The sequence below is a fragment of the Otolemur garnettii genome, unplaced genomic scaffold (assembly GCF_000181295.1).
Source record: "Otolemur garnettii isolate 467f Iridium unplaced genomic scaffold, OtoGar3 scaffold00142, whole genome shotgun sequence".
Taxonomy (NCBI): domain Eukaryota; kingdom Metazoa; phylum Chordata; class Mammalia; order Primates; family Galagidae; genus Otolemur; species Otolemur garnettii.
The window spans coordinates 978,376-1,002,804 of record NW_003852537.1 but is presented as its reverse complement, the minus strand read 5'-3'; the positions used below and the strand labels follow the sequence as shown (position 1 = coordinate 1,002,804).

Genomic DNA, 24,429 nt, shown 5'->3' with positions numbered 1-24,429 from the left:
AGAGATGAACAGCCATCTATAACATACCCACAGCTAACATCATACTGAATTGTATAAAAGTGAAAGCTTTTCCACTTAGACCTGGAACCAGAGAAGGATGCCCACTATTAATTGTTATTATTATTCAGCATAGTTCTGGAAGTTTTAGCCAATGAAATCAGGCAGGAGAAGGATATAAAGGGCATCCCAATGGGTGCAGATGAAGTCAAACTCTCCCTTTTTGCTCATTATGTGATCTTATACTTAGAAAATTCCAGAGACTCAGCTCGGCGCCTGTAGCTCATTGGTTAGGGCACCAGTCACTTTCACAGGAGCTGGTGGGTTCAAATCCAACCTGGGCCTGCCAAACAACAATGAGAACTACAACCAAAAAATAGCCGAGCATTGTGGTGGGAGCCTATAATCCCACCTACTTGGGAGGCTGAGGCAAGAGAATCGCTTAAGCCCAAGAGTTTGAGGTTGCTATGAGCTGTGATACCACAGCACTCTACCAAGGATGACAGAGTGAAACTCGATCTTAAAAAAAAAAAAAGAAAGAAAGAAAAAGAAAAAGAAGAAAACTCTAGAGACTCAACCACAAAGCTCCTGCAAGTCATCAGGAAATACAGTAATGTCTCCAGGCTATAAAATCAATGTCCACCAATCTGTAGCCTTTGTATATGCCAATAACAGCCAAGTTGAGAAGCAAATAAAGGACACAAGTCCCTTCTCAGTAGTTTCAGAGAAAATGAAATACTTAGGAATATACCTAACAAAACAGGTGAAAGATCTTTTCAAAGAGAATTATGAAACCTTAAGAAAAGAAATTGCAGAAGATACTAACAAATGCAAGAATATACCATACTCTTGACTAAGACAAGTCAACATTGTCAAAATGTCTATTCTACACAAAGCAATCTACAGAGTCAATGCAATCCCCATTAAAATACCAACATCAAATTTGAAGAATTGGAAAAAATAATACTTCATTTTGTATAGAACCAGAAAAAATCCTGTATCGCTAAGGCCATTCTTAGTAATAAAAACAAAGTCAGAGGCATCACCCTACCAGACACAGGCTATATTACAAGTCCACAGTAATCAAAACAGTATGGTATTGGCACAAAAATAGAGACATAGACATACGGAACAGAATAGAAAACCAAGAGATGAAACCAATCTCTACTTCCTATCTGATCTTTAATAAGCCAAAAAAAGCATACAGTGGAGGAAATAATCCCTATTTAATAAATGATGCTGGGGAAACTGGACAACCACCTGTAAAAGACTGAAACTCAACCCTCACCTGTCACCCCTTACAAAAATTGACTTAAGATGGATAAGAGACTTACAGCTAAGACACAAAACAATAAAACATCTTAGAAGAAAGTGTGAGGGAAACTCTTGATGATGTTGGACTGGGGAGTTTTGTTTTGTTTTGTTTTGTTTTGTTTTGTTTTGTGACAGAGCCTCACCCACCCTCAGGATAGTGCCATGGCTTCACAGCTTACAGCAACCTCAAACTCTTGGGCTTAAGCAATTCTCTTGCCTCAGCCTCTCAAGTAGCTGGGTTTACAAGTGCCCACCACACCACCCAGCTAATTTTTTGTTGTAGTTGTTGTTGTGTGGCAGGCCCAGGCCTGGTTCAACCCCACCAGCCCTGGTGTATGTGGCCAGTGCCCTAGCTGCTGAGCTACAGATGCCAAGCCTGGACTGGGGAATTCTATGACGAAGACTTCAGCGTCCATCACAACAACAAAAAGGAATAAATGGGCCTTAATTAAGCTGAAAAGCTTCTGCACAGCTAAAGACACAACAAGTAAAGTAAAAAGACAACCTTCAGAATGAGAAAAGATAATTTTAGGGTATCAATCTAACAAAAGATTGATAACTAGAATCTACAGAGAACTAAAGTTAATAAAAAGAAAAAGAGTAAATAATCCCTTCTACCTCTGGGCAAGAACAGAACTTTCTCTGATGAAGACAGATGAATAGCTAACAAACATTTGAAAAAATGTTCACCATACTTGATCATCAGAAAAATGTCAATCAAAACCACCTTGAGATATCACCTAAACCCAGTGAGAACGGCCCACATTACAAAGTCTCAAAGCTGCAGATGCTGGTATGGCTGTAGAGAGAAGGGAAAACCTTTACACTGCTGGTGCTACTGCAAACTAATACAACCTTTTTGGAAGGAAGTATGGAGAAAACTCAAAGAACTCAAATTAGACCTCCTGTTTCATCCAGCATTCCCATTACTAGGCATCTACCCAGAAGAAAAACAATCCTTTTATCATAAGGACTTTGCACTAGACTATTTATTGCAGCTCAATTTACAATTGGCAAAATGTGGAAACAACCTAAATGCCCACCAACCCAGGAATGGATTAACAAGCTGTGGTATATGTATACCATGGAACACCATTCAGCCATTAAAAAGGATGAAGACTTTACATCTTTTGTATTAACCTGGATGGAGGTGGAACACATTCTTCTTAGTAAAGCATCACAAGAATGAAGAAGCAAGAATCCAATGTACTGAATTCTAATATCAAGGCAATAGATGATCTAATACAAGGTGGGGGGCATGGAAATGAGGGATTAGGGTGAGGGGAGAAAGGAGGGGGATTGGGGTCATGGTGTATGGCACAACTCTTGGGGGCAGGACATAATTACAAGAGGGACTTTATCTAACATCTGCAATCACTGTAACCTAATTCTTTGTACCCTCAATGAATCCCAAGCAATAAATAAAAAAGAAAATAGGCATAGATGGGACACTTCTTTTTTTTTCTTCTTTTTATTATGTCAGATTAATATGAGGGTAGAAATGATTAGGTTACAATGTTTGCTTGCATTTGTGAGGTAAATTTCCTGTTGTAGCTGTGTCCTGTACCCAGAGGTGTGCCATACATTCTTACCTTGTGCCCATTAGGTGGGAAAACATCAATCCCCCTCCTTCCTCCCCTCTCCCTCTTCCTTCTCCCCTCATCCCTTCCCTTCTCCCCTCTCCCTCCAACTTGAATTGAATTGAGTTTTTCTCTTGTGTGGGCATCTATTAGTTCATCTACTGGCTTCATATTCATTTTGAGTACATTGGATACTTGCTTTTCCATTGCTGTGGGACATTTCATAAAGTGATAAAGGCCATCAACAACCAACCCACAGCCAATACTAAATAGAGTAAAACTGATCCACTTAGAACTGAATCCAGAGGGATGTCCACTATTGCCACTGCTATTCAACATAGTTCTGGAAGTTCTAGCCAATGCAATCAGGCAAGAGGAGGCCATCCCTGTAGAGAAGAAGAGAATCCATGAGCCAATAACCACATCATTAATAAGAGTTTGGGAATGGGTGCTTCAAACCCGAAAAGAGAATCTAGACAGGGCACCAACAGCAAATTAGAATGACACTAGATTTCTTGTTGGAAACAATACCAGCTAGAAGACAGTGGAAAAACATCTGTATAGTACTTGGAGAATTACACTGTCAACCTAGAATTAAGTACTGAGCAAAAACATTTTTCAAAAACTAAAGCAAAATAAGAACTTTTCAAATACACAATAGCTGAAAGAATTTATTACCAGTATGAAATAAATAATTTATGCACTATAATAAGTATTAAAGAAAGTCTTTTGAGCTAAAAAAAAGAATGATACCAGATGAAGTTTTGCATTTACATGAAAGAATAAAAAACACTAAAAATTGTAACTATGGGTATTATAAAGATTATTTTTGTTATTTAAATCTCTTTAAAGATAATTGATTGCTTAAAGCAAAAATATAGCAATGTAGTTTTGGGTTTGTAAAATTTACAGAGGTAAGACACATGGTAACAATTACATAGAAGGGGGCTCAGCGCCCGTAGCACAGTGGTTACGGTGCCAGACACATACACCAAGGCTGGCAGGTTCGAACACAGCCCAAGCCAGCTAAGCAACAGTGACAACTGCAACAGAAAAAATAGTCAGGAGTTCTGAAGGGCACCTGTAGTCCCAGATACTTGGGAGGCTGAGGCAAGAGAATCGCTTAAGTCGAAGAGTTTGAAGTTGCTGTAGCTGTGATGCCACAGCACTCTACCCAGGGTGACATAGTGAGACTCTGTCTCAAAAAAACAATTACACAGAAGGCAAGGGGGAAGAAATGGGAAGGCCAGGTGTAAGGTTCTTATACTGTGCGTGGAGTGGTATAATAGCAATTGAAGGTAGACTGTGGTAAGATAAAGACATAAAATCTAAGCCCTAAAATAACCCAAAAAGGGTTATAGCTAATAAGGCAACCACAGAGATAAAAATAGAGCAAGTAGACAGAAAATCCGTAAGCATATAGAAGCCTTGAACAATGCTATTAAGGCACCGTGACCTAGTTAACAATAGAACACTCTACCCAACAACACATTCCTGTCAACAGCACACAAAATATTTACCGAGATAAAACATATTCTAAATCATAAACAAGTCTTGATACATTTCAAAGGATTTAAGTCATACAGATATGTTTTCTGATCACAATGGAATTCATGATGATGATTTGGTGTGTATATACATGTCAAACCATCACATTTTGCACTTTACTTGAAGGTTTTTATATGATATACTTTAATAAAGCTGTTTTTCTTTAATTCATAAGGAACATGAAAAAACAAGCCTTGTTATCAGAGATATATAAAGAACTACAAATCAATTAACAAAAGATAAACTTAAGAGGAAAAAAATGGTGAAAAAAAAAAACATGAAAAGTCACTTCACTGAAGAAATCCAAATAGCCAATAAACAAATGAAACATTTCCAGAATGAACTCATCTCCCACTGCTGAATTGCTTCTCAAAGAGGAGCCCCTATATCAGGTGTGCTCAGCACTTTTTGCTCATGCTGATTGAATCATATTCTTGGAAATAGAGAACTACAACCCCACTCTCTGGTGCTATACAGATTGTCAGTCCAGAGTGACCAAAGTCCTTGTATAAATGTCTCATGTGGGGGTGGAAAGTAAGGAGATGCACAGGGCCTGGGGAATAGGGACATTTTTCAAAGTTGCATAAATTTCTCCTGATTCCTCAATGGCTCCATTTATAAATGTCCAAGCCCTGGGTCAGTGCAGTTATCAAGGGAGGAGGCTAAGCATGGTGCTGGGGGTTTGAAGGAGGGGGGTTAGAGTTCTGCCTATATCTAAGTTTCTGACATGACTCTAAAGCAACAAGACAAATTTCTCTTTCACAATAATTTTCTGAGGATTGGTGCCAGAAAAGAAGCCCCCAAGGGTCAAAAGAGTTCTCATTCCTCTTCTTTATTCTACCAACAATGCCCTCTTTGTATCTCCTCTTCCCACTAGATAAGACCAGCCTCCTCCCACAGCCATCTGTTGATGACATGTGCCAAGGCCTGGGGCAACAGGGCACCAGAGGTGCAGGGATCACCCAAGGGTTCAGTAGAGATAAACATAGAAACCCACCATCTATGTACCCCAAGAATGATGGATATTTCTTCTCCCTCCTTCCCTCTTTTACACAGTTGGATGTATCTACCTGGTTTGGGGAAGAGAAAGGGACATAAGGAAAAAGAATTGAGGAAGAGTCAAAAGAAGAAAAGTCCCAGACTAAAAGGAAAAGAGTTGGATACACGTGCACTGGGTCTGGGAGAAAAGGGAGCTAAGCTAACACTGGGCCCATCATCATCCAGAAACCTAGAGGAAACAGAACTAAAACTGCAGAGGTTTCAAATCTGTAATATTTACACATAGTCAGCAAATGCATTTATTTCTTACCAGTACAGCAAGGATTCAACTGCGCAGCAAGTTAAATGCAAACAACTGGTGATATGAAGGAAGCATCCTGGTTTTCATTCCATTCTGAACCCTTCTGAATTTTCTAATAAATTCTCCTTCTTGCACTTTGTACCATACAAAAACAAGTCATTCTGCCCAAGTGGGCATGCTGGTTTCTCAGACCACTGATATAAACCATGGAATAAGAGGTAAAGGGTGGCATCAGAGAACAAAATGTCCATAGGACAAAGAATCTGGCTCCAAGAGGAGAGCTCAGGTAAGCAGCCTGAGGACTATCTCCTAAAGAGGAAGGATTAAGGTACAGAGGACAGGGAAAGGGAAAGACATTGGCTGGAACAGAAAAGTGATGGACAGAGTCATGAATAACAGGGACAATCAGTGCTAGGTACTTAGAGTAGATGGGATTTACTGAGTACTATATACTGATTACAAGTTATCTTACTTAATTCTCACCAAAAAAAAAAAAAATCCTCCATGATAAAGCTGTTATATAATATTAATTTTAATGATGAAGAAATTGAATCACAAAGGAATTAAGGTCACACATTTAGCAGGTAGTTGTGGCGCTTGTGTTCAAACCTGTTTGTAAAAATTGGATCATTAACCATCATACTCACTATATTGGGTCAAATCTTTGTTAGGAGTTACCATTTTCAAATCATCAGAAGGAAGAGGTTGAAACCCTAAGTAAAAGTTACACTGATCCCAGAAAGTGGGGGTTCAGGGAGTAGAAAATAATGAAGGATTATTGAAAATAGGTGGGGGAGATGGAGACATGAGGAACTGGGGGTGGGGATGATAAAACCAGGATAAAAGATTAGAAGTAATCACTCTACAATCACTTGATAGGGCAAGCGAACTCTTAAATGAAAAGTAGCAAAAAGTCTAAATAAGGTTTAAAATATTTTTTTGTTTACTTTTGGAATACTTTTGAATGGTGTCGTGTCTGGTTGTCCCAGTACTTATAAGAAAACCAAAGGAATAAACTCTTTAAACTGACTTCAAGCAGTGGCAGATCTTACTTTTCTCTTCCAGCCCACTGATGGGCTCCCTCTTGTGGCAAAACATGATTTTACTCCCAAGTCTCAAGAAACACCAACCTAGAGTAAATGTTCGTGGCTCTGACCTTATGAAGACATTAAGAGTTTCGTTTTCAAAAACCTTTTTTCCTACTTGGGTTGCAAATTGCACTCGGAATAACTAGAGGCTGTGGGGGCAGCTTGTGCTAGGAAAAAACTAGAGACTAGGAGGGGATTCTTCCCCCCTCCCTCTTAGTTCAAAATCCAGTTCCTTAGAGGTTAAAGGTTAAGCTTAAGGAACGATTCAGGAGGGACTTTGAAAGATCTTTCCTTCAACACAGCTGCTTCGGGGATCCAGGGGGAAGCGAAATACACAGTTAAGGAGACACTCCTTCCCCTGAGTCCGTGTGAGCCCAGCACTGCTCTCAGACCCTGAGCCCTGGGAGCCTTGACCCCTGGACCCCTAGATCGTGGGAGAACAGGGGCTCTCGCAGGAAATCGCTGTGGACAGACAGGTTGTAATACCAGGGATCCAGATCCGAAGGAACAACCGGACGTGGGCACATGGTGAGCACAGAGAACTCTGGGGTTAGAGAGGTTTCGCAACTTACCCAAGGTCATTCTGTGTGTAACCAACACACAGCTCTCTGCACCCACCCCCACCTCCGCAGAGGCCTCCGGGGTCCCGCGACAAGGGTCCCGACCCTCTCCGACCTCCCCAACAGAGAAAGCCCGTTGCGTCCGGATACCCGTGCTCCCGTGATTGGTCACCACCTAGCGACCACTTTTATGTAGTTTCTCCAGTGCTTCGGACCTATCACCATGAGATCGAAGTGGCCCCGGTGTGCCCAACACAGTAGTTAGGGCCCGGTGGTCCTGGCCAATGCTCCTGCAGTGTGTACCCGCTTTGCCAAAATTATGTGCATGTAGTCACCGTCACATACAGAGGGTGTCAGAAAATGTATACACATTTTAAGAAAGAAAAAACTTAAAATTGTAATACTCGTCACACTTGACTTCTGCAATTACAAGAGATGCAAGATACAGTATACAAGATAACAAAACGTTATCGGTATATATCCAGCATTGCGATTTTAATAGTTTTTTCTTTTCTTAAAATTTTTATACATCTCTTGCCCCCCTTCTGTATACAAGAGAAACAGTCTACGTTTCCAACCCCAATGCCAGCCCCAACCCCATCACCGTAGGGTGATTGGCTCAGCACACACTCTTCCTGCAGCAGGAACTCCAGTACAGGCAGGGGAAGGCCTGGGGCTGTCCCCTGAAGCAGGTGCTTGCCAGTGTCTGGAATTAAAATCTAATTTCAGGCCAATAAATTAGCCTTTTGCTGGTTCATGGATGCTGGCAGAAGACAGGATCACTCTGGCTCTCAGACTAACCACTATTGATCGTGGCACAGGCAGCAAGCACCCTGAGTACCTGTTGGCCAGAGGTCCCCAGAGTGGCTGAATCCCAGAGGGTGATTCCAGCTGCCCAGGTGGGTGCGATGCGTGCAGTGAGCAGACTTGTTTCAAAGTCAAGGAACTCTGAACTCAGGGAATTCGTGTTATTTATAGTGAGTCGACAAGCCTGCTCTTCTTTCAAAGGAGGTCAGTACCTGATCCCTTGGAGTTGCTTGAGGCAAATACTAACTACCTTGAGTAATGGCCTTGGTAAAGGTCAGACAGGGCCTTATATTCTTGACATGTTCACCAACAGCATGGGGTTCTACAGGAAATCTCAAGTCCCATGGTGGATTGCCTCTCCCAATGGCATCCTCCTCAATCCTTCCCACCTGCTTTTGTGCTGGATCAACCAGCTGGGGTGGGGAAAGGGATTTGTAAGCTGAGTGTTTTCACTGATTGGAACAGGATTGTGTCCAAACCATACTAGCACCCTGATCTTTAATGACTCGTGGACATGGACTCAGGATGAGTTCAGGATTGTAGGCTACTGATAGGCCACTTCCACACCACTCTGTGCATGCTTGGGGCTGGAGTCTGGCCTGTTGAGTGTCACCTGGAACCAACAGCACCTAGGGAGGTAGGGTGGAGGCTGGTGATGTCTATCTACCCTGGCCCCAGTTTCCATGCCATGTGTCAGATGTGGTCAAAGGGGAGGAAGTGCACCTATGCCCCCAGCTGGGCTTTCCAAATAGAAGTGGCCACAGACGGGGTAATCACAGGGGCCACATCCTCAGTGGCCAACATCAACATGGTAACTTGGTATCCTCTTGGTCCAGCATTAAGTGTGAGTATCGAGGGATGAATGGACTGCCCTTCTCGCTGGTCCTAGAAGGCTCCACGTGGTCCATCAAGTGTAGAGCTGAGCAATGGGTCATTCCCTCTGCCAAAGCTAGGGTGGGGAGTGATGAATGCTGCAACACTGTTAGGGGACTGAGGAAACAGAAAAATGTGTAGAAGCAAAAGCATGTTGTCCGTGGCAGCTGACATGGTAGCTCGAACTAGCAACGCCCTTCTGTAATAAATTGGCATGTGAATACTAACATAGTAAAAAGACAATGCTTGCAAGGGCGCAAGAGCACCCTCAAGAAAACAGCCAGATATCTTGTGGCATCTGTTGGGCAGCAAAGACTGCCTACCAGGTCCTTAATTCTAATCCAGGTATATACTGGGTGGGTTCCTGAGATATAACTGAGGCACACAGATGAAGTCCAAGTCCTTCTGTCTACTAATGTAGCATGTGTAAGTCAATAGCAATTTCCTCAAAGGGAAAAAGAAAAAAGACTTCCCATCTTTTGATTAGTATAGAACCCTTAGTTCCTCCCATTTTGCTCAACTGGGGTGGAGAAATTACCTGATGTGCTCAGAGGGCAATCCAAAGTCTCAGCAGCACCCCTCTTCCCAGTGTGAACCACCCTGCAGGCCCAAGCAGAAGTCTGTATCTAGAAATGGTTCCTGTAACACAACCCTTGATCAAACAGATTACTGGAAGGACTTTTTCTGATGTGATGCAAAACCAAATACAGTTTGTGTAATTCTGATTTTAGAGTGGATCAGCAAAGCTCCACAAACATGACTAAAGTGAATAACACACTGTGCTGCTGTCATGAATGAGTAACTCTCTTTTAACTCTGCCTGATAACTCTGGGGCATGCACATGACCACCAGCCTCTCTGAACCCCAATAGACCATGACTACAATGGAGTAGTATTTGGTTCCTAAAATGTCTGAACAGAAGAATTCAGACCATTCCACACTCTGAAAGTCAAACTAGCTTAAATGAAGAAATATCTAAATTGATTTTTTTAATAAAATGTATTTCACTCAAAGAATTGAATTATTCCTAAGGGCTTGAGTCTGGTATGACAAACAATAATTGAAAATAAAATCTATTCACTATAATTTAAATATGTTGAATTTTAAGTGGAAAATGTCTAGAAATTTGCAATGAAGATGGCACATTGAATACATCTGTCTACTTTCAATCCATCCACTAAAATAAAGTAAAGAGATTTTTTTAAAAAGACATAAGTCCATAATGTCTGGTGGGGAGTAGGGCATAACATCAACATGAAAACATTCAGAAAGTAGATGGTAGTGGCAACAGACTTAGTGAAATGCAGAGATCTAGATTCCCTACCATAAGCAAGGTCACTTAGAACCAAACTGATTTATACCTTATACACCTTAAAATCCCCAAAAGACTAAGGGAAATGACAGCACAAAATACCTCTGGAAGTGGCAATAAAAACAAAGGATAAATAAGGAAGAACAGTAGAAAATCTAAAAGGTTTTTATCTTCCCCCATTTCAAACATTTAAGTCCTCCCCCAACTCACCCCATTTCAAAACACTGCCCAGCCCTCTTTCCTCTCAGAAGGCTGAACACCAGGCCTTGTTACAGACATGCCACCAGGCAGAAGCTGGAAGGGATTTCTCTAGAGAATGTTATAAGCCCTAAAGGAGAAGCCATAAAGACAAAGAATTTGAAGGTTCCCTATCAAATGACCTGTCAGCTTGACCTGTAGTAATTCTTACAGCCAGCAGATTTCTGCAATGCTGAAAGCTTCCAGGTAGCTTTTCAAACTCCCTAGTGAACAGGACCAGACACCCTTGTAATCTTGAGCATAATCAGATACTCAAAAGTAAAATAACTTTTGGGAACAGAGCTCAACCAGGAACACGGCAGTTTTTATAAAAACAACTAAAATTAATATACTGGAAGACAAGGGAGACAGTAGGTATTGCAACCAAGAAACAAAAAGAGGCTCCTTTAAAAGGGAGGATGTTTGGAAAATGCTCTTAGAAATTAAACATATTGGGGAAGGGGCAAGATGGCTGACTGGAGCCAGCCTTCAATAGAAGCTCCGGTCCAGAGGGAAGGATAATGTCCAGAAAGTACTCAATTAAGCTGAAGACTGGGAGCTGAACTGAGAGAGCAGTGTTAACTACGGGTCACCTCTGCTGAGGCAAGCTGTGACTCCAAGAAAGCAAACTTCACCTAAGACTTCAAACCAGAGTCAATGATCCACTAGGATCAGACAAGGACAGAACATTTCATCCTAACAAAACTGAGTATACATTCTTCTCCTCAGCCCATGGATCATCCTCCAAAATTGATCACATCTTAGGTCACAAGTCTAACCTCAGCAAATTTAAAAGGATAGAAATCATTCCTTGTATTTTCTTGGACCATCATGGAATAAAAGTTCAACTCAGTAACAACAGAAATCCACATATTCATACAAAAACATGAAAACTAAATAACCTCATGCTGAATAATAGCTGGATCATAGATGAGATTAAGAAGGAAATTATCAAATTTTTGGAACAAAATGACAATGAACACACAAATTACCAGAACCTCAGGGATACTGCAAAGGCAGTCCTAAGAAGGAAATTTATAGCTTTGCAAGCCTTCCTCAAAAGAATGGAAATAGAAGAAGTAGTCAACAACTTGATGGGACATCTCAAGCAACCGGAAAAGGAAGAACAGTCCAACCCTAGACCCAGCATAAGAAAAGAAATAACTAAAATTAGAGCAGAACTAAATGAAATTGAAAACAAAAGAATCATACAACAGATCAATAAGTCAAAAAGTTGGTTTTGTGAAAAGGTCAATAAAATAGATAAACCTTTGACTAACATAACCAGAAACAGAAACATAAAATACCTAATTTCATCAATCAGAAATGCTAAAGGCCAAAGAACTACAGACTCCTCAGATATTCAACAAATCCTTAATGAATATCACATAAAACTCCAAGTATGAAAATCTGAAGGAAATAAATAAATACCTGGAAACATGCCACCTTTCTAGACTTAGCCAGAAAGAAGTGGAAATGTTGAACAAGCCTATAACAAGTTCTGAAATAGCATCAACTATAAGAAATCTCTCCAAAAAGAAAAGCCCAGGACCAGATGGCTTCACATCAGAATTCTAACAAACCTTTAAAGAGGAACTAGTACATATATTACTTAACCTTTTCCAAAACATAGACAAAGAAGGAATACTTCCCAACACATTCTATGAAGCAACTATTACCCTAATTCCCAAACCAGGAAAAGACCCAACGAGAAAAGAAAATTATAGACCAATATCTCTAATGAATATTGATGCAAAAATATTCAATAAAATCCTAGCAAACAGAACCCAACAACACATCAAACAAATTGTACATCACGACCAGGTGGGTTTCATCCCAGGGTGCCAGGGATGGTTCAATATATATGTAAATCCATAAATATAATACATCACATAAACAAATTTAAAAACAAAGACCATATGATTCTCTCAATTGATGCAGAAAAAGCTTTTGATAATGTCCAGCATCCTTTCTTGATCAGAACATTTAAGAAAATTGGTATAGAAGGAACATTTTTTAAACTGATAGAGGCCATCTACGGCAAACCCACAGCCGATATTGTATTGAGTGGAGTTAAATTGAAATCATTTCCACTCAGATCAGGAATCAGGCAAGGATGCCCATTGCTTTTTAACATTGCAATGGAAGTCTTAGCCATTGCAATCACCAAAAGAAGGCAATCAGGGGGATCCAAATAGGACCAGAGGAGATCAAACTGTCACTCTTAGCAGATGATATGATTGTATATCTGGAAAACCCCAGGGACTCAACTACAAAACTCCTAGAAGTGATCAAGGAATACAGCAATGTCTCAGGATACAAAATTAACACTTACAAATCTGTAGCCTTTATATATACCAACAATAGTCAAGGAGAAAAACAATCAAGGACTCTATTCCCTGTACAATAGTGCCAAAGAAGATGAAATATCTGGGAGTGTATGTAACTAAGGACATGAAAGATCTCTATAAAGAGAACTATGAAACTCTGAGAAAAGAAATAGCTGAAGATGTTAACAAATGGAAAAATATAACATGCTTATGGCTGGGAAGAATCAACATTGTTAAAATGTCTATATTACCTAAAGATCTACAGATTTAATGAAATCCCTATTAAAGCACCTCTGTCATACTTTAAAGACCTGGAAAAAATAGTTCTTTGTTTTATATGGAAACAGAAAAAAACCTCGAATAGCCAAGACATTACTCAGAAATAAAAACAAATTGGGAGTAATCATGCTTCCAGACTTCAGACTATACTACAAATCAATAGTGATCAAAACAGCATGGTACTGGCACAAAAACAGAGAGGTAGATGTATGCAACAGAATTGAAGACCAGGAGGTAAACCCAGACACTTCTCATCATTTTATCTTTGATAAGCCTATCAAAAATATAAATTGGGGGAAAGATTCCCTGTTTAACAAATGGTGCTGGGTGAACTGGCTGGCAACCTGTAGAAGACTGAAACTGGACCCACACTTTCTTCTCTAAGAAAAATTGACTCTCACTGGTTAAAGGACTTAAACTTAAGACATGAAACTATAAAAATTCTTGGAGAGAGTGCAAGGGAAACACTTTTAAAAATTGGCCTGGGAGAATACTTTATGAGGAGGATACCTCAGGCAATTGAAGCAACATCAAAAATACATTACGGGGATCTGATCAAATTAAAAAGTTTCTCCACTGCCAAGAACACACTAAGTAAAGCAAATAGACAGCCCTCAGAATGGGAGAGAATTTTTGCAAGTTATATTTCTGACAAAGGTCTAATAACCAGAATCCACAGAAAACTCAAACTTATTAATAAGAAAAAAACAAGTTGTCCCATTTCATTGTGGGCAAGAGACATGAACAGAAGCGTCTCTGAAGAAGACAGGCTTATGGTCTATAGACATATGAAAAAATGCTCATCATCTTTAATCATCAGAGAAATGCAAATCAAAACCACTTTGAGATATCATGTAACCCCAGTAAGATTAGCCCACATCACAAAATCCCCAAACTACAGATGTTGGCATGGATATGGAGAAAAGGGAGCACTGCTGGTGGGAATGCAAGCTAGTACATCCCTTTTGGAAGGAAGTTTGGAGAATACTCATGGATCTAAATGTAGACTTGCTGTTTGATCCTACAATTCTTCTTCGAGGTGTATATCCAAAAGACAAAAAATCATTTGGCAACAAAGATATTTGCACCAGATTATTCATTGCAGCTCAATTCATAATTGCTAAGTCATGGAAGAAGCCCAAGTGCCCATAGACCCACGAATGGATTAATAAATTATGGTATATGTATACCATGGAATACTATGCAGCATTAAAAAAATGGAGACTTTACCTCTTTTATGTTTACATGGATAGAGTGGAAAACATTCTTCTTAGCAAAGTATCTCAGGAATGGAAAAAAAAATCCAATGTACTCAGCACCTCTACTATGAAACCAATTTATCATCACTCACACTTTCATATGAAAGATGAATCACAACTATAGCCTAGGATGAAGGAAGGAAGGGGAGGGGGAGGGGAACGGAGGGGGATGGGTCGATAGAGGGAGGGTTAATAGGGTAATGACACCTATGGAGCATATTGGAAGTACAAGTTGGATCTATCGGGTGTAGAACACAAATGTCTTAACACTGTAATTGGGTAAATGAGGTGAAGGCTATGTTTATTGATAGGATGTAAGCACTCCAATTTGTACAAATAATCAACACATTGAAACCCATAATGGCATAAATGTATTCACGATCTATGTACAAATGACTTAATAAAAAAAAAGAAAAGAAATTAAACATATTTAAAGCAGACTTGTGTGAGTGTCTGTGTGTGTGTGTATGTGCGTGTGCACGTGTGCACGTGCACTCCATGGCGTCATAGTTCACAACAACCTCAAACTCTTGGGCTCAAGCGATCCTTTTGCCTCAACCTCCAAAGTTGCTGGGACTACAGGCCCTCTCCACAACACCCAGTTCATTTTTCTATTTTTAGTAGAGACCAGGGTCTCACTTTTGCTCAGGCTAGTCTCAAACTCCAAAGCTTAGGTAATCCACCTACTTTGGCCTCCCAAAATGCCAGGATTATAGGCCAGAGCTACTGTGCTGGTCCTCAAAGCAGAATTTTTAAAACCATTAGGAGGATTGTAAAATATTGTTGAGAAAATCTGCCGGGAGGACAGATGGCTCATGAATGGCTTGGTGCTATTCTCGAGAGACAGAATAAGTTCTTTGGAGTAAGAGGGTTGTTCTAAAGCCAGGAAGCCCCTCAGGTTTTCTTCCCTCTTTGCACACGTCTTTATCCCCTTTGACCTTCTGTACCATGTTGTCTCGCAACAGGGAAGCCTTTGCCAAAAGCCAGAGTCAGACCCTTCAACTTCTCAGCCCACAGGACCATGAGCTAAACAAATCTCTTTTCTTTTTAAATTACCGACTCTCAGGTATTCTTTTTTAGCAACACAAAATGGCCTAGTACAGTAACATTCTGCAGGTACACCTATCTACCTGGTACAGGACTTTGTCAAATGCAACAAGGAAATCCCAGCTTGAGTCCTCTTGGACCCAGAAGCCTTGGGCCCCAAGCAAAAGTGGGAAGCAGAGAGCATCCAAGAGAAGAGGGCTGAGGCTTGCCTGGAGGAGAAGTGCCCTGAGATGCTTGCCAAGGAATCACCTGCCACCTGGACTAAGTGTTCATGTTTTTATATTCTACTTACCCACATGGAGGAAGACAAGGACCAAGGAACCCTGAGGAGCAGACACACAGAGGATAGATGACCCAACAAAAGGGGAGGAGGGGGGCTGTCAGGCTCAGAGTCATGTTGCTCAGAATCCTACTTAACCCACTAAAAATACATCATTAGTCCCTCTTGAAACCCAGAGAAGAGGACACAATTTGTGATTCTTTCCTAATTCCAAACTTTTCCAGGGGAAATTGAACTGGATAAGCCCCATGGTCCCTAATTCTCTCTCATATTAGTATTTTTTTCTTACATAGTATTGAGTGGGCAATATATCAAAATGCTGTGTCCGATAGGCATATTCAATTTAGTCAGGGAAGAAAACCAAATAACTCAGAAGGAAATAACCAGCCAGTGAATATTTCAAAGCAACTTCTTATGCTTTGAATGAATAAAGAGTAGCACACGACAGGATATAGACTGACCCATGAAAGGAGAGATGGGGGAGGGTGCACTAGGGGGACAAAATCTCAAAGTCCAGATTCCTGGCCAGGTGTGGGGGAGGTGGAGAAGGACCCAGAACCACTCAGACCTCTGCAGTCTCTTTAACCCAAACACAAGCCTCTTCTGTGCCTCAGTTTCCCCAGAGCTCCCTCACACCCAGTGAGACATCGCTGTTCACTCCAACTGCTCAACATTCCCCATAGCATGTTGGCCTGGACCCACACTCCGCGAGAGCTTATTTGAGAACAGCTCGGCCCTCTAGGGCACAACTCAAGGAAGAAGGAACTGGCCCTGAGGTTCTCAGACTCCCTTAAAATCCCTTTGAGTGTGTTTATTCAAGTGAATCAGCCACTGTCACACACAGTTTTCAGTTTCAATCCCAAAAGACCTAGCAGAGCTTTACACCTATTTTATGAAGCCTCGCCTGCCTATGACTGTGTTTTTCCTCTCTTGAGGGATAAGAATTGCCTATATACCTTTTATCCTCAGCCCCCAACTCTGGATTATTCCAAAATCAGTCCTCCCAGCTGAGTTCCCAAAAGAAACCATTCCCAGCCTTCAGAATTCTGAGTCAACTATCTTATCTTTCTCGAAAGCCTAAATTTGAAGGCTATGCCACATTTTTAATGCTTCTACTCCAATTTGAAAAACAAAGGTGACAAATTACATGAAATCCACATAAAGCCCTATTTGAATAGTAGAGAGCCCCAGAGAAGAAAAGACAGTCAAGATGGAAAAATATAGCAGTCGATATTTCAATATATGACGACACCATCTACAAATAAAACATAAAGGATCAACATTTTCAGATCAACAAGGAAACCTAAAGTCCACACAAGCAGTTCAGGGCTAAGGAAGATGAGACATGGCCTCATCTACAACAGGAGATATGGACGGGGGGACAGAGGGCAGGAAAGTTCAGAAGACCCAAGTCGTGACCAGGTGTGGGAGGAGGACAGGGGCCCAGAACCACTCAGACTCAAGATAAAACTTCCTGGAGGAAGTCAGATATCAGAGGAAATGGGAAGGCCTAAGACAAATTGCCAAGAACAAATCAAAAGGTTTCTGACAGAACAAAAGAGGTAACCTGGCAGGGGACTGGGCCATGGGCCTCCACTGGGAGCACCAGGGACAATTAAGGGGTCCAAAGTACCACATGTGGGTCCTTCTATGGTTATCTTCTACTCACCAACATATTCTCCTGCAGACGGGATCAACCAACTCCAAGTGCAATTTGAAAAGGCCCCAGGATAGAGAGTCTCTTTATCACAAATTATCTCCTTTAATAATTTGCCATTCACAAATAAATAAATAATTCGCCATTCACTTTAGAATAGCCTGTTACTCTGTACTTGGGGGAACCCTCTGCAAACAGCCCATCATCCAAAAAGGTGGATGAAAAGACCTAGTTTCCAGATAACTGGCTTCCTCTGTATCCTATGAGCTTCTTTGTGTGCATTAAAAATGATCTTGAGAATGATTGGCAAAGGAGTAGATGGAATGAAAAGTAGAGAACCACTGACCTAGATGAATGGGGCAGCCAGAGAACACCAGCTGCAAGGAAAGGACACAATCACAGAATGTTTCCCCATTCATTGAATGACACTGGACGTGACCACTGACTGGAGCCTTCCACAATCTGATTTTGACCTCTCTCCTGCATTTATCATCCCCACCTTCTCCAACCCTCAACTGTCTTCATCAGTTCTCTCAGTTGGCCTCAGTAACCCTCACAAGTGTCTGATCTCTTTTTCTCTTTGCTGATTCACCCTTCAGTCCATTTTCATTAGCAATTATCAACTGTCTTCTTTCTGCCAAGCACTGGGGACAGAGAAAGGAACAGGACAGACACCATCCCTGTCCTTAGGAAATTTCACCCAATTTGCCAGTAGAAATTCTATCCTTGCTCCATGTGCTGCTCAGCCAAAGCTTCTCCCATGACACCTTTTCCAATGCCTTTCTGTAGTGGAGTTCTCTCTCCTGTGAAGCTCTTATTAGTTGACATTGACCATCAGTACCAGTCCAACAAGATTGGTAAGAATACCTGAATTGCATTTTGCTATTAGATTTATTAGGTTTTGGTATTAGGTTACAAAATAGAATTTTTTGTTATTAGGGGGGTTTGTTTGTTTTGTTTTTTGTTTTTGTTATTTGAAGATTAGGTCTTGCTATTTTTCTGAGGCTGTGCTCAAATTTCTGATCATCCCACCTCAGCTTCTCAAGTGGCTAGGACTACAGACATGAGTCACTATTTGCTAATTTTTTTATTTTCTCATACAGGTCTTACTATATTGGCCAGGCTGGTCTCAAATTCCTGGCCTCAAGCAATCCTCCCACCTGGACTCCTAAGCACTGGGATGATAAGCATAAGCCATTGCATTTGGCACTGATCATAATCATTGGACATTTTTGGAGTTGGAGATTTGTTTCATCCAGGCAACTAAATAATAATAAAATAGAAATTGCCCAATTTTCAAATTGTGCCATGAGTCACTGATTTCTGTATTTGAGTTTATTCTCTTTTTCTTTAAGCTTTCTACCACTCAAACTTCCCAGCCATTAAACCTTGGTTTCCTCATGTTCTTCAATCTGCTTTATGGTACCAGCCACTGGGGACTTAAATTGTTGCCTTCAATGAAAATTTTATTCTAGTTGACCACAAAACAATACTTAGCAGTTGTTTTACCCACCACTGCACACCAGACCTGCAAGAATCCACAAGACATCTGTATTTTCACTCCCTTCAGCCACAATCTGGCCCTGTAACCCCTCTCAGGTTGCCATGATTTTCCTGAAACCTACTGCCTGAAAACACTCTTTGTACCAATATGTGTATCTGTATCGCTCAAGATCATTCGTCACTAGAAATACAATATAAATCTGATAAGCAGAAAATAAATGCAGCTATTGATTGGCTCGTAGAGTCCATACTGAGGATGAACAGCTCAGCCTCAGAATTAGGTAGAAGCACAGTCAAAACCACAACCCACAGCTAGTGCTGGAAACACACTGCAGCTGCCAGCAGGGGGCACAGATGCCACAGTGAGGACTAATGACACCACTGCAGATTGGACACAGGACATCCCTATGACTACTGCTGTTCTGCTGCTCCAAGAAGCTAGCAGTTGCAGATTGTCAGTTGTCAACAGAAAAGACTGTCCACTGTGGCTGTTTCCCCAGGAGAGGAGCACCTACTTGCTCAACCCACACCATATGCACACCTGGTCCTTCTATTATTGCGAGAGAAGCTGCAAAAGGGGAAATATTACTATTTCTTCCTCTGTGATGGAAGGATGAGATTCCCCCAAAGCATGCAAAGGCTGGGAGGGACACATGTGAATGTCCTCCAGATAGAGCTCTGGCAGAGTAGGGTATGAAAGAGTCATGATCCCACACCAGCTGGGATCTACTCATGTTCAGGCTCTGGACATGGAAGGCAAAGCCCCAGGGACCACGGGAAGATGTGGAAGAAATGGAGAATTGGAGAGTTTCTCTAGAAAAGAAGGATGAAATATAACCTGACTACATCCAAATCCCTTCTCCCACAGAATGTCATAATAAACAGAAAAGATGACACATATCCCAGGCATCTGTCCTCTGCCACACACACCTCCAGCCCACCGTCATCCCTCTCCCCAAGAGATACACAAAGCCCCAGTCCCAAAACTAGCTATCTCAACTCTCAACCTGCAGACTCTCTCTGTAGATTCACTGACCACAACTGCTGCCCTGTCTGGTTCCTGTGTCCTCTCTCCTCATTGTCAGGGGAGGAGCCAGTTCTGGCATTCCCATTGGCCTGTAGATTCTCCTCCCCTGGGCAGGGCCCCAGGACCCAGAAAAAGACCTGTGTTTCCCTCCCAGAACCTCAGAACTTTCCAACCAGGCACAATGGCTACAACCGTGCCTGTCTTGCTGCTTCTACTGCTCCTTCTTTGTCCTGCAGTCCCTGAGAAGACCCAACCTTGTGAGTAGGGAGGTAAGGGGGGATATTGGAGAGCTTGGAAGGAAGGGGAAGAACAGGACAAATGGCTGGGAGGAGGGCCTTGATGCAGCTGGGATTCCCGGGTACGCAATAATAATTGACATCCAAGGAAAGGCAGCTGGGATTCCCAGGTATACGATAATAATTTGTATCCTGGGAAATCTAACTCAGCTCACACACATTTAAGAGCACTTACTACTTGAACCAGGAATCCACCACATTAAAACCAAAATTAGTAAAACCCAGGTAAGTTATATCATAAATTAGTTATAGAACTATTTAGGGAAATATCTCTCTCTCCCAGTTCCTATCTTGTACGAAAATGCAAGGTACAACTCTGGGAATTCTAAGATCAACTTAGTCTTAACCCATGCTAATCCATTCTGAGTCTTTTCTTGAGTTTTCTAATGTATTCTCCTCCTCCACCTTCCAACCTTATGTATTGATCAGGTTTGAATAACACTGTTTATTTCTTGCTCATGTCAAGGTCAGTGCAGATAAGCTCCTTTCCACAGGGTGACTCAGGGATCCAGGCTGTTTGCATCCTATGACCATTCTATTTTATCCTGTGTCCTGTAATTCCTACGGTCACTATGTAAGGAGGGACCAAGCCAGCTCCTAAGACCTTGCATTAGAAGAAGGACATCCCTTCCACTCACATTCTGTTCAGCCAAAACACAATTACATGGTCCCAATATATGTACAAATAGGCAAAGAAATATTATCTTCTTATGTGCCAAGCAGAGAAAAGAAAACAACATAGTGAAGACACAGAATGGTCTCTGAAATATCATCCCTCAAACTGAAACAGCTTGTTCTCTTGAGTGAGCCTCTGGTGATGTGAGGCTAACTGCAGGGTAGAGAGAGCTGCAAAGAAAGAAACCCAGCGGCCAAGTCTTCCCACTTGTCCCTCTGCACAGTGGGACTTCCTTGTGAGGACACCACTCCACAGAGTCTTCTCCTCTTTTTCAGGTAATTATACCCTGACCTATCTATACATTGGGCAGTCCATGCCAAGTGAAGACTCCCCCAGGTTTCAGGCCACTGGCTTCCTCAATGATAAAGAATTCCTTAACTACAATAGTAAAGACAGGAAGGCAAAGCCCCAGGGACCATGGAAAGACATAGAAGAAATGGAGAATTGGGAGGAGGAAAGCCAGCTTCAGCGGGCCAGAGAGGCCATCTTCATGGACACCCTGGAAGACATCATGGCCTTTTACAACGACAGCAATGGTCAGTACAAAACAGATGGCTGGGCAGAGCGTCTTAGCTCACAGACAGCCCCACAAGTGTGAGTAGTGTGGAAAGGGATCCGTGGGAGGGAAATTGTCCCTGTCCAAACAAAGAACAGGAGGCCCAAGGAAAGATACATAGACACATGTGCCTCTCCCACCCACAGCACCTTCTTCCTCCTGCTCTGGTCTCCCCTGCCCCTCATTGTAGGCCTCAGCTAACACCAGGACAGATGCCAGAGTCACATATTATCCAGGTAACTCTGACTTATCTCCTCCACATCTCATTGCTGAGGCAGATCCTACTGGAGGACTCAGACTCACCCCTGTCTAGGGGTGTTGGGTGCAGAGTGAGGCAACCTTGGCATCAGTCACACCTGGGTTCGCATGATCAACCTCTGGTGAATGGCTGTTGACAGTAAGCAGGTCCCTTATCAGGTCTAAATCTGCAAAAAAAGAAGGATTGGGACCTACCTCCAAGAGATACTGTAATACTTCTCTGTATCTGCTCCAGGAGGACGTCTCCATATCCCTTGTATCCCACCACGTAGGACAAAGAACAGCCAGTGATATTTGCTCAATTGCAATGTGTTGCATGAATATAGAAAAACTAGCTATTGCAAACCCTAGCCCATACCAGGAGCTCAGTGAGTGGTGGATTCAAAACCATGGACCACTACAGTTATGTGGAACCATAAAGATGTTCCTGCCACAGGGAATAGACCTGAGAGAGGTCATGCTCACATGGTATGAAGAGCTGAGGTAGAGCCATCAGAGTCCTATCCCTGTGTCCCTAGCCTGGCACTCTTTCTCCTAAAAACACTCCTGCCTCCCCCAGACTCCTGCAGCCAGTCTGGTAGACAACAGATGTTGAATTACTATAGGCCTGGTGGACAATAGATGTTGAATTACTATAGGGTGTGTGTTCAAAATGCCAAGAGCTACAAGGAATCTGAAGATTTCCAAAAGGACACAAAAGATCTGTAGGCATCTGGAGGATGCGGAATGGGAAGTCATGCTAAGGAAAGTGGCCTGGGTGGTGTGTCCAAAATTGGGGAGGAGAGGCCACAGGTGCTCAGTAAGAACCCTGGAGGAATCTTTCATTGACTGGAATAGAAATGTCAAAGTGAATAGTTATGAGTAAAGAAAAAGAAGAAGGCCCAGTGGTTGGCTTATGCCTGTAATCCCAGCACTCTAGGAGGCCAAGGCAGGGGGATCACTTGAGCTCAGGAGGTTGAGGCCAGCATGAGCAAAAGTGAAACCCCATCTCTACTAACAATAGAAAAACTAGCCGGGCATAGTGGTGGGCACCTGTAGTCCCACCTACTCAGGAGGCTGGGGCAGGAGAAGCACTTGAGCCTAAGAGTTTGAGGTTGCTGCAAGCTATGACAGACTGAGACTCTGTCTAAAAAAAAAGAGGAAGAAGAAACACAGAAAGAGCATTAGAAATTAACAGGAGCTGACATTCAGCACTTATAATGTGCCAGGCTCATGCATTGACATAATAAATGCTCACAATAACCCTCCACATTGTCCAAATTGGCACTTTGCTATTGGCATTTCACGGACAAGTAGAGAAGTACAGAGAGGTTATTGGCTCAAGGTCATGAAACAAGCCAGGTGGGCGTGGGGAGAGATCTGGGATTTGAGCCCACAAGGCTTGAGAGCTATCAGAGCCTGTGCCAGTGGTACTGACTGCATTAGATAAACCCTCCTTTCACAATCACAATGAAGAAGCTGTGGCCCAGTGCAGTGGCTCACACCTGTAATCCTAGCAAGCTGGGAGACCAGGCAGGTGGACTGTTATGAGCTCAGAGGTTTGAGACCAACCTCAGCAAAAGCAAGACCCCATCTCTTAAAAAAAATAGCCAGGCATTGTGGTGGGTGCCTGTAGTCCCAGCTACTTGGGAGGCTGAGACAAGAGAATCACTTGAGCCCAAGAGTTGGAGGTTGCTATGAACTATGACACCACACCACTCTACTGAGGGCAACATAGTGAGACTCTGTCTCAAAAAAAAAGAAGAAGAATAAGTTGTGTCACCCTGCCTGAAGAAGGTCCATTTCTGAGAGTTGTTGCTAATAGGATAAGGTGTTAGGACTTCAAAAGTTTGGAATAAAGATAGCAAACCAAAAGGGCAAAGGCAGTGGTCACATTAGGTTTACTCAAGTGAGGATATGAACGCCTAGACATCACAGTTAAGAAGAGATTGCTGTAATCTGTAAGAAACAATTAAAAACCTATTGAATTTCATAATGCACTTCGGTGTGGCTGTGGCAGGGTCCTCAGCGCTTGCCATAAATTCAAACACACACATTCATTAGATGAGACGCTGCAAATGGGTAGAAGTCTGACTGTATTCTACAAGTCTCTCAAGTTCCCTGGCTAGAAAGAACGGGTCTCACCTCAGACAGTCCTGAAACACCAAACTGGAGTTTGTGCCTCTCTGTCTGCTCTATGCCAGGTAGTAAACTATTTGTCAAGATGGAGGGACTGTGTGCTTAGAATTCAGAAACATTTCTTCCTGTAGAGTTGAAAGGTGTGCAGGAGGAAGAGTCATCCAGATGTAGTTGGCACCAGACTAACTGCCTCCCTCTGGGTTTCGGGGAGGCTTCAGGGTCTCACATCCTACAGGAAAGGTTGGGTTGTGAGGTCCACAATAACATCAGCAGTGGAGCATTCTGGAAATCTGCCTATGATGGAAAGGACTTCATTGAATTCAACAGAGAAATCCCAACCTGGGTCCCCTTAGACCCAGCAGCCTGGAACACCAAGAAGAAGTGGGAGGCAGAGGAAGTCTACGTGCATCGGGCCAAGGCCTACCTGGAGCAGGAGTGTCCTGACTTGCTGCGGGGCTACCTGAACTACAGCAGACACATCCTGGACCAGCAAGGTACTCACTACTTCCTGATCCCAGTACTGAACT

At 42.2% G+C, this 24,429-nt stretch overlaps 2 protein-coding genes across 2 annotated transcripts in view; one reads left to right on the top strand and one right to left on the bottom strand.

Annotated features, from left to right (window-relative positions):
* The window catches only part of LOC100966296 (gap junction gamma-3 protein), an 84,140-nt gene that overhangs the window by 20,399 nt on the left and 39,312 nt on the right, over positions 1–24,429 (bottom strand). The window lies entirely within an intron of this gene.
* Positions 20,147–24,429, top strand: part of LOC100965664 (zinc-alpha-2-glycoprotein-like) — a 6,251-nt gene continuing 1,968 nt past the window's right edge. The window contains exons 1-3 of the mRNA XM_012810768.2: positions 20,147–20,255; positions 21,246–21,506; positions 24,121–24,419. Of these exons, the coding sequence (XP_012666222.1) occupies positions 20,180–20,255; positions 21,246–21,506; positions 24,121–24,419 (636 nt within the window). The 5' untranslated portion in view covers positions 20,147–20,179. The remainder of the gene's footprint in view (positions 20,256–21,245; positions 21,507–24,120; positions 24,420–24,429) is intronic.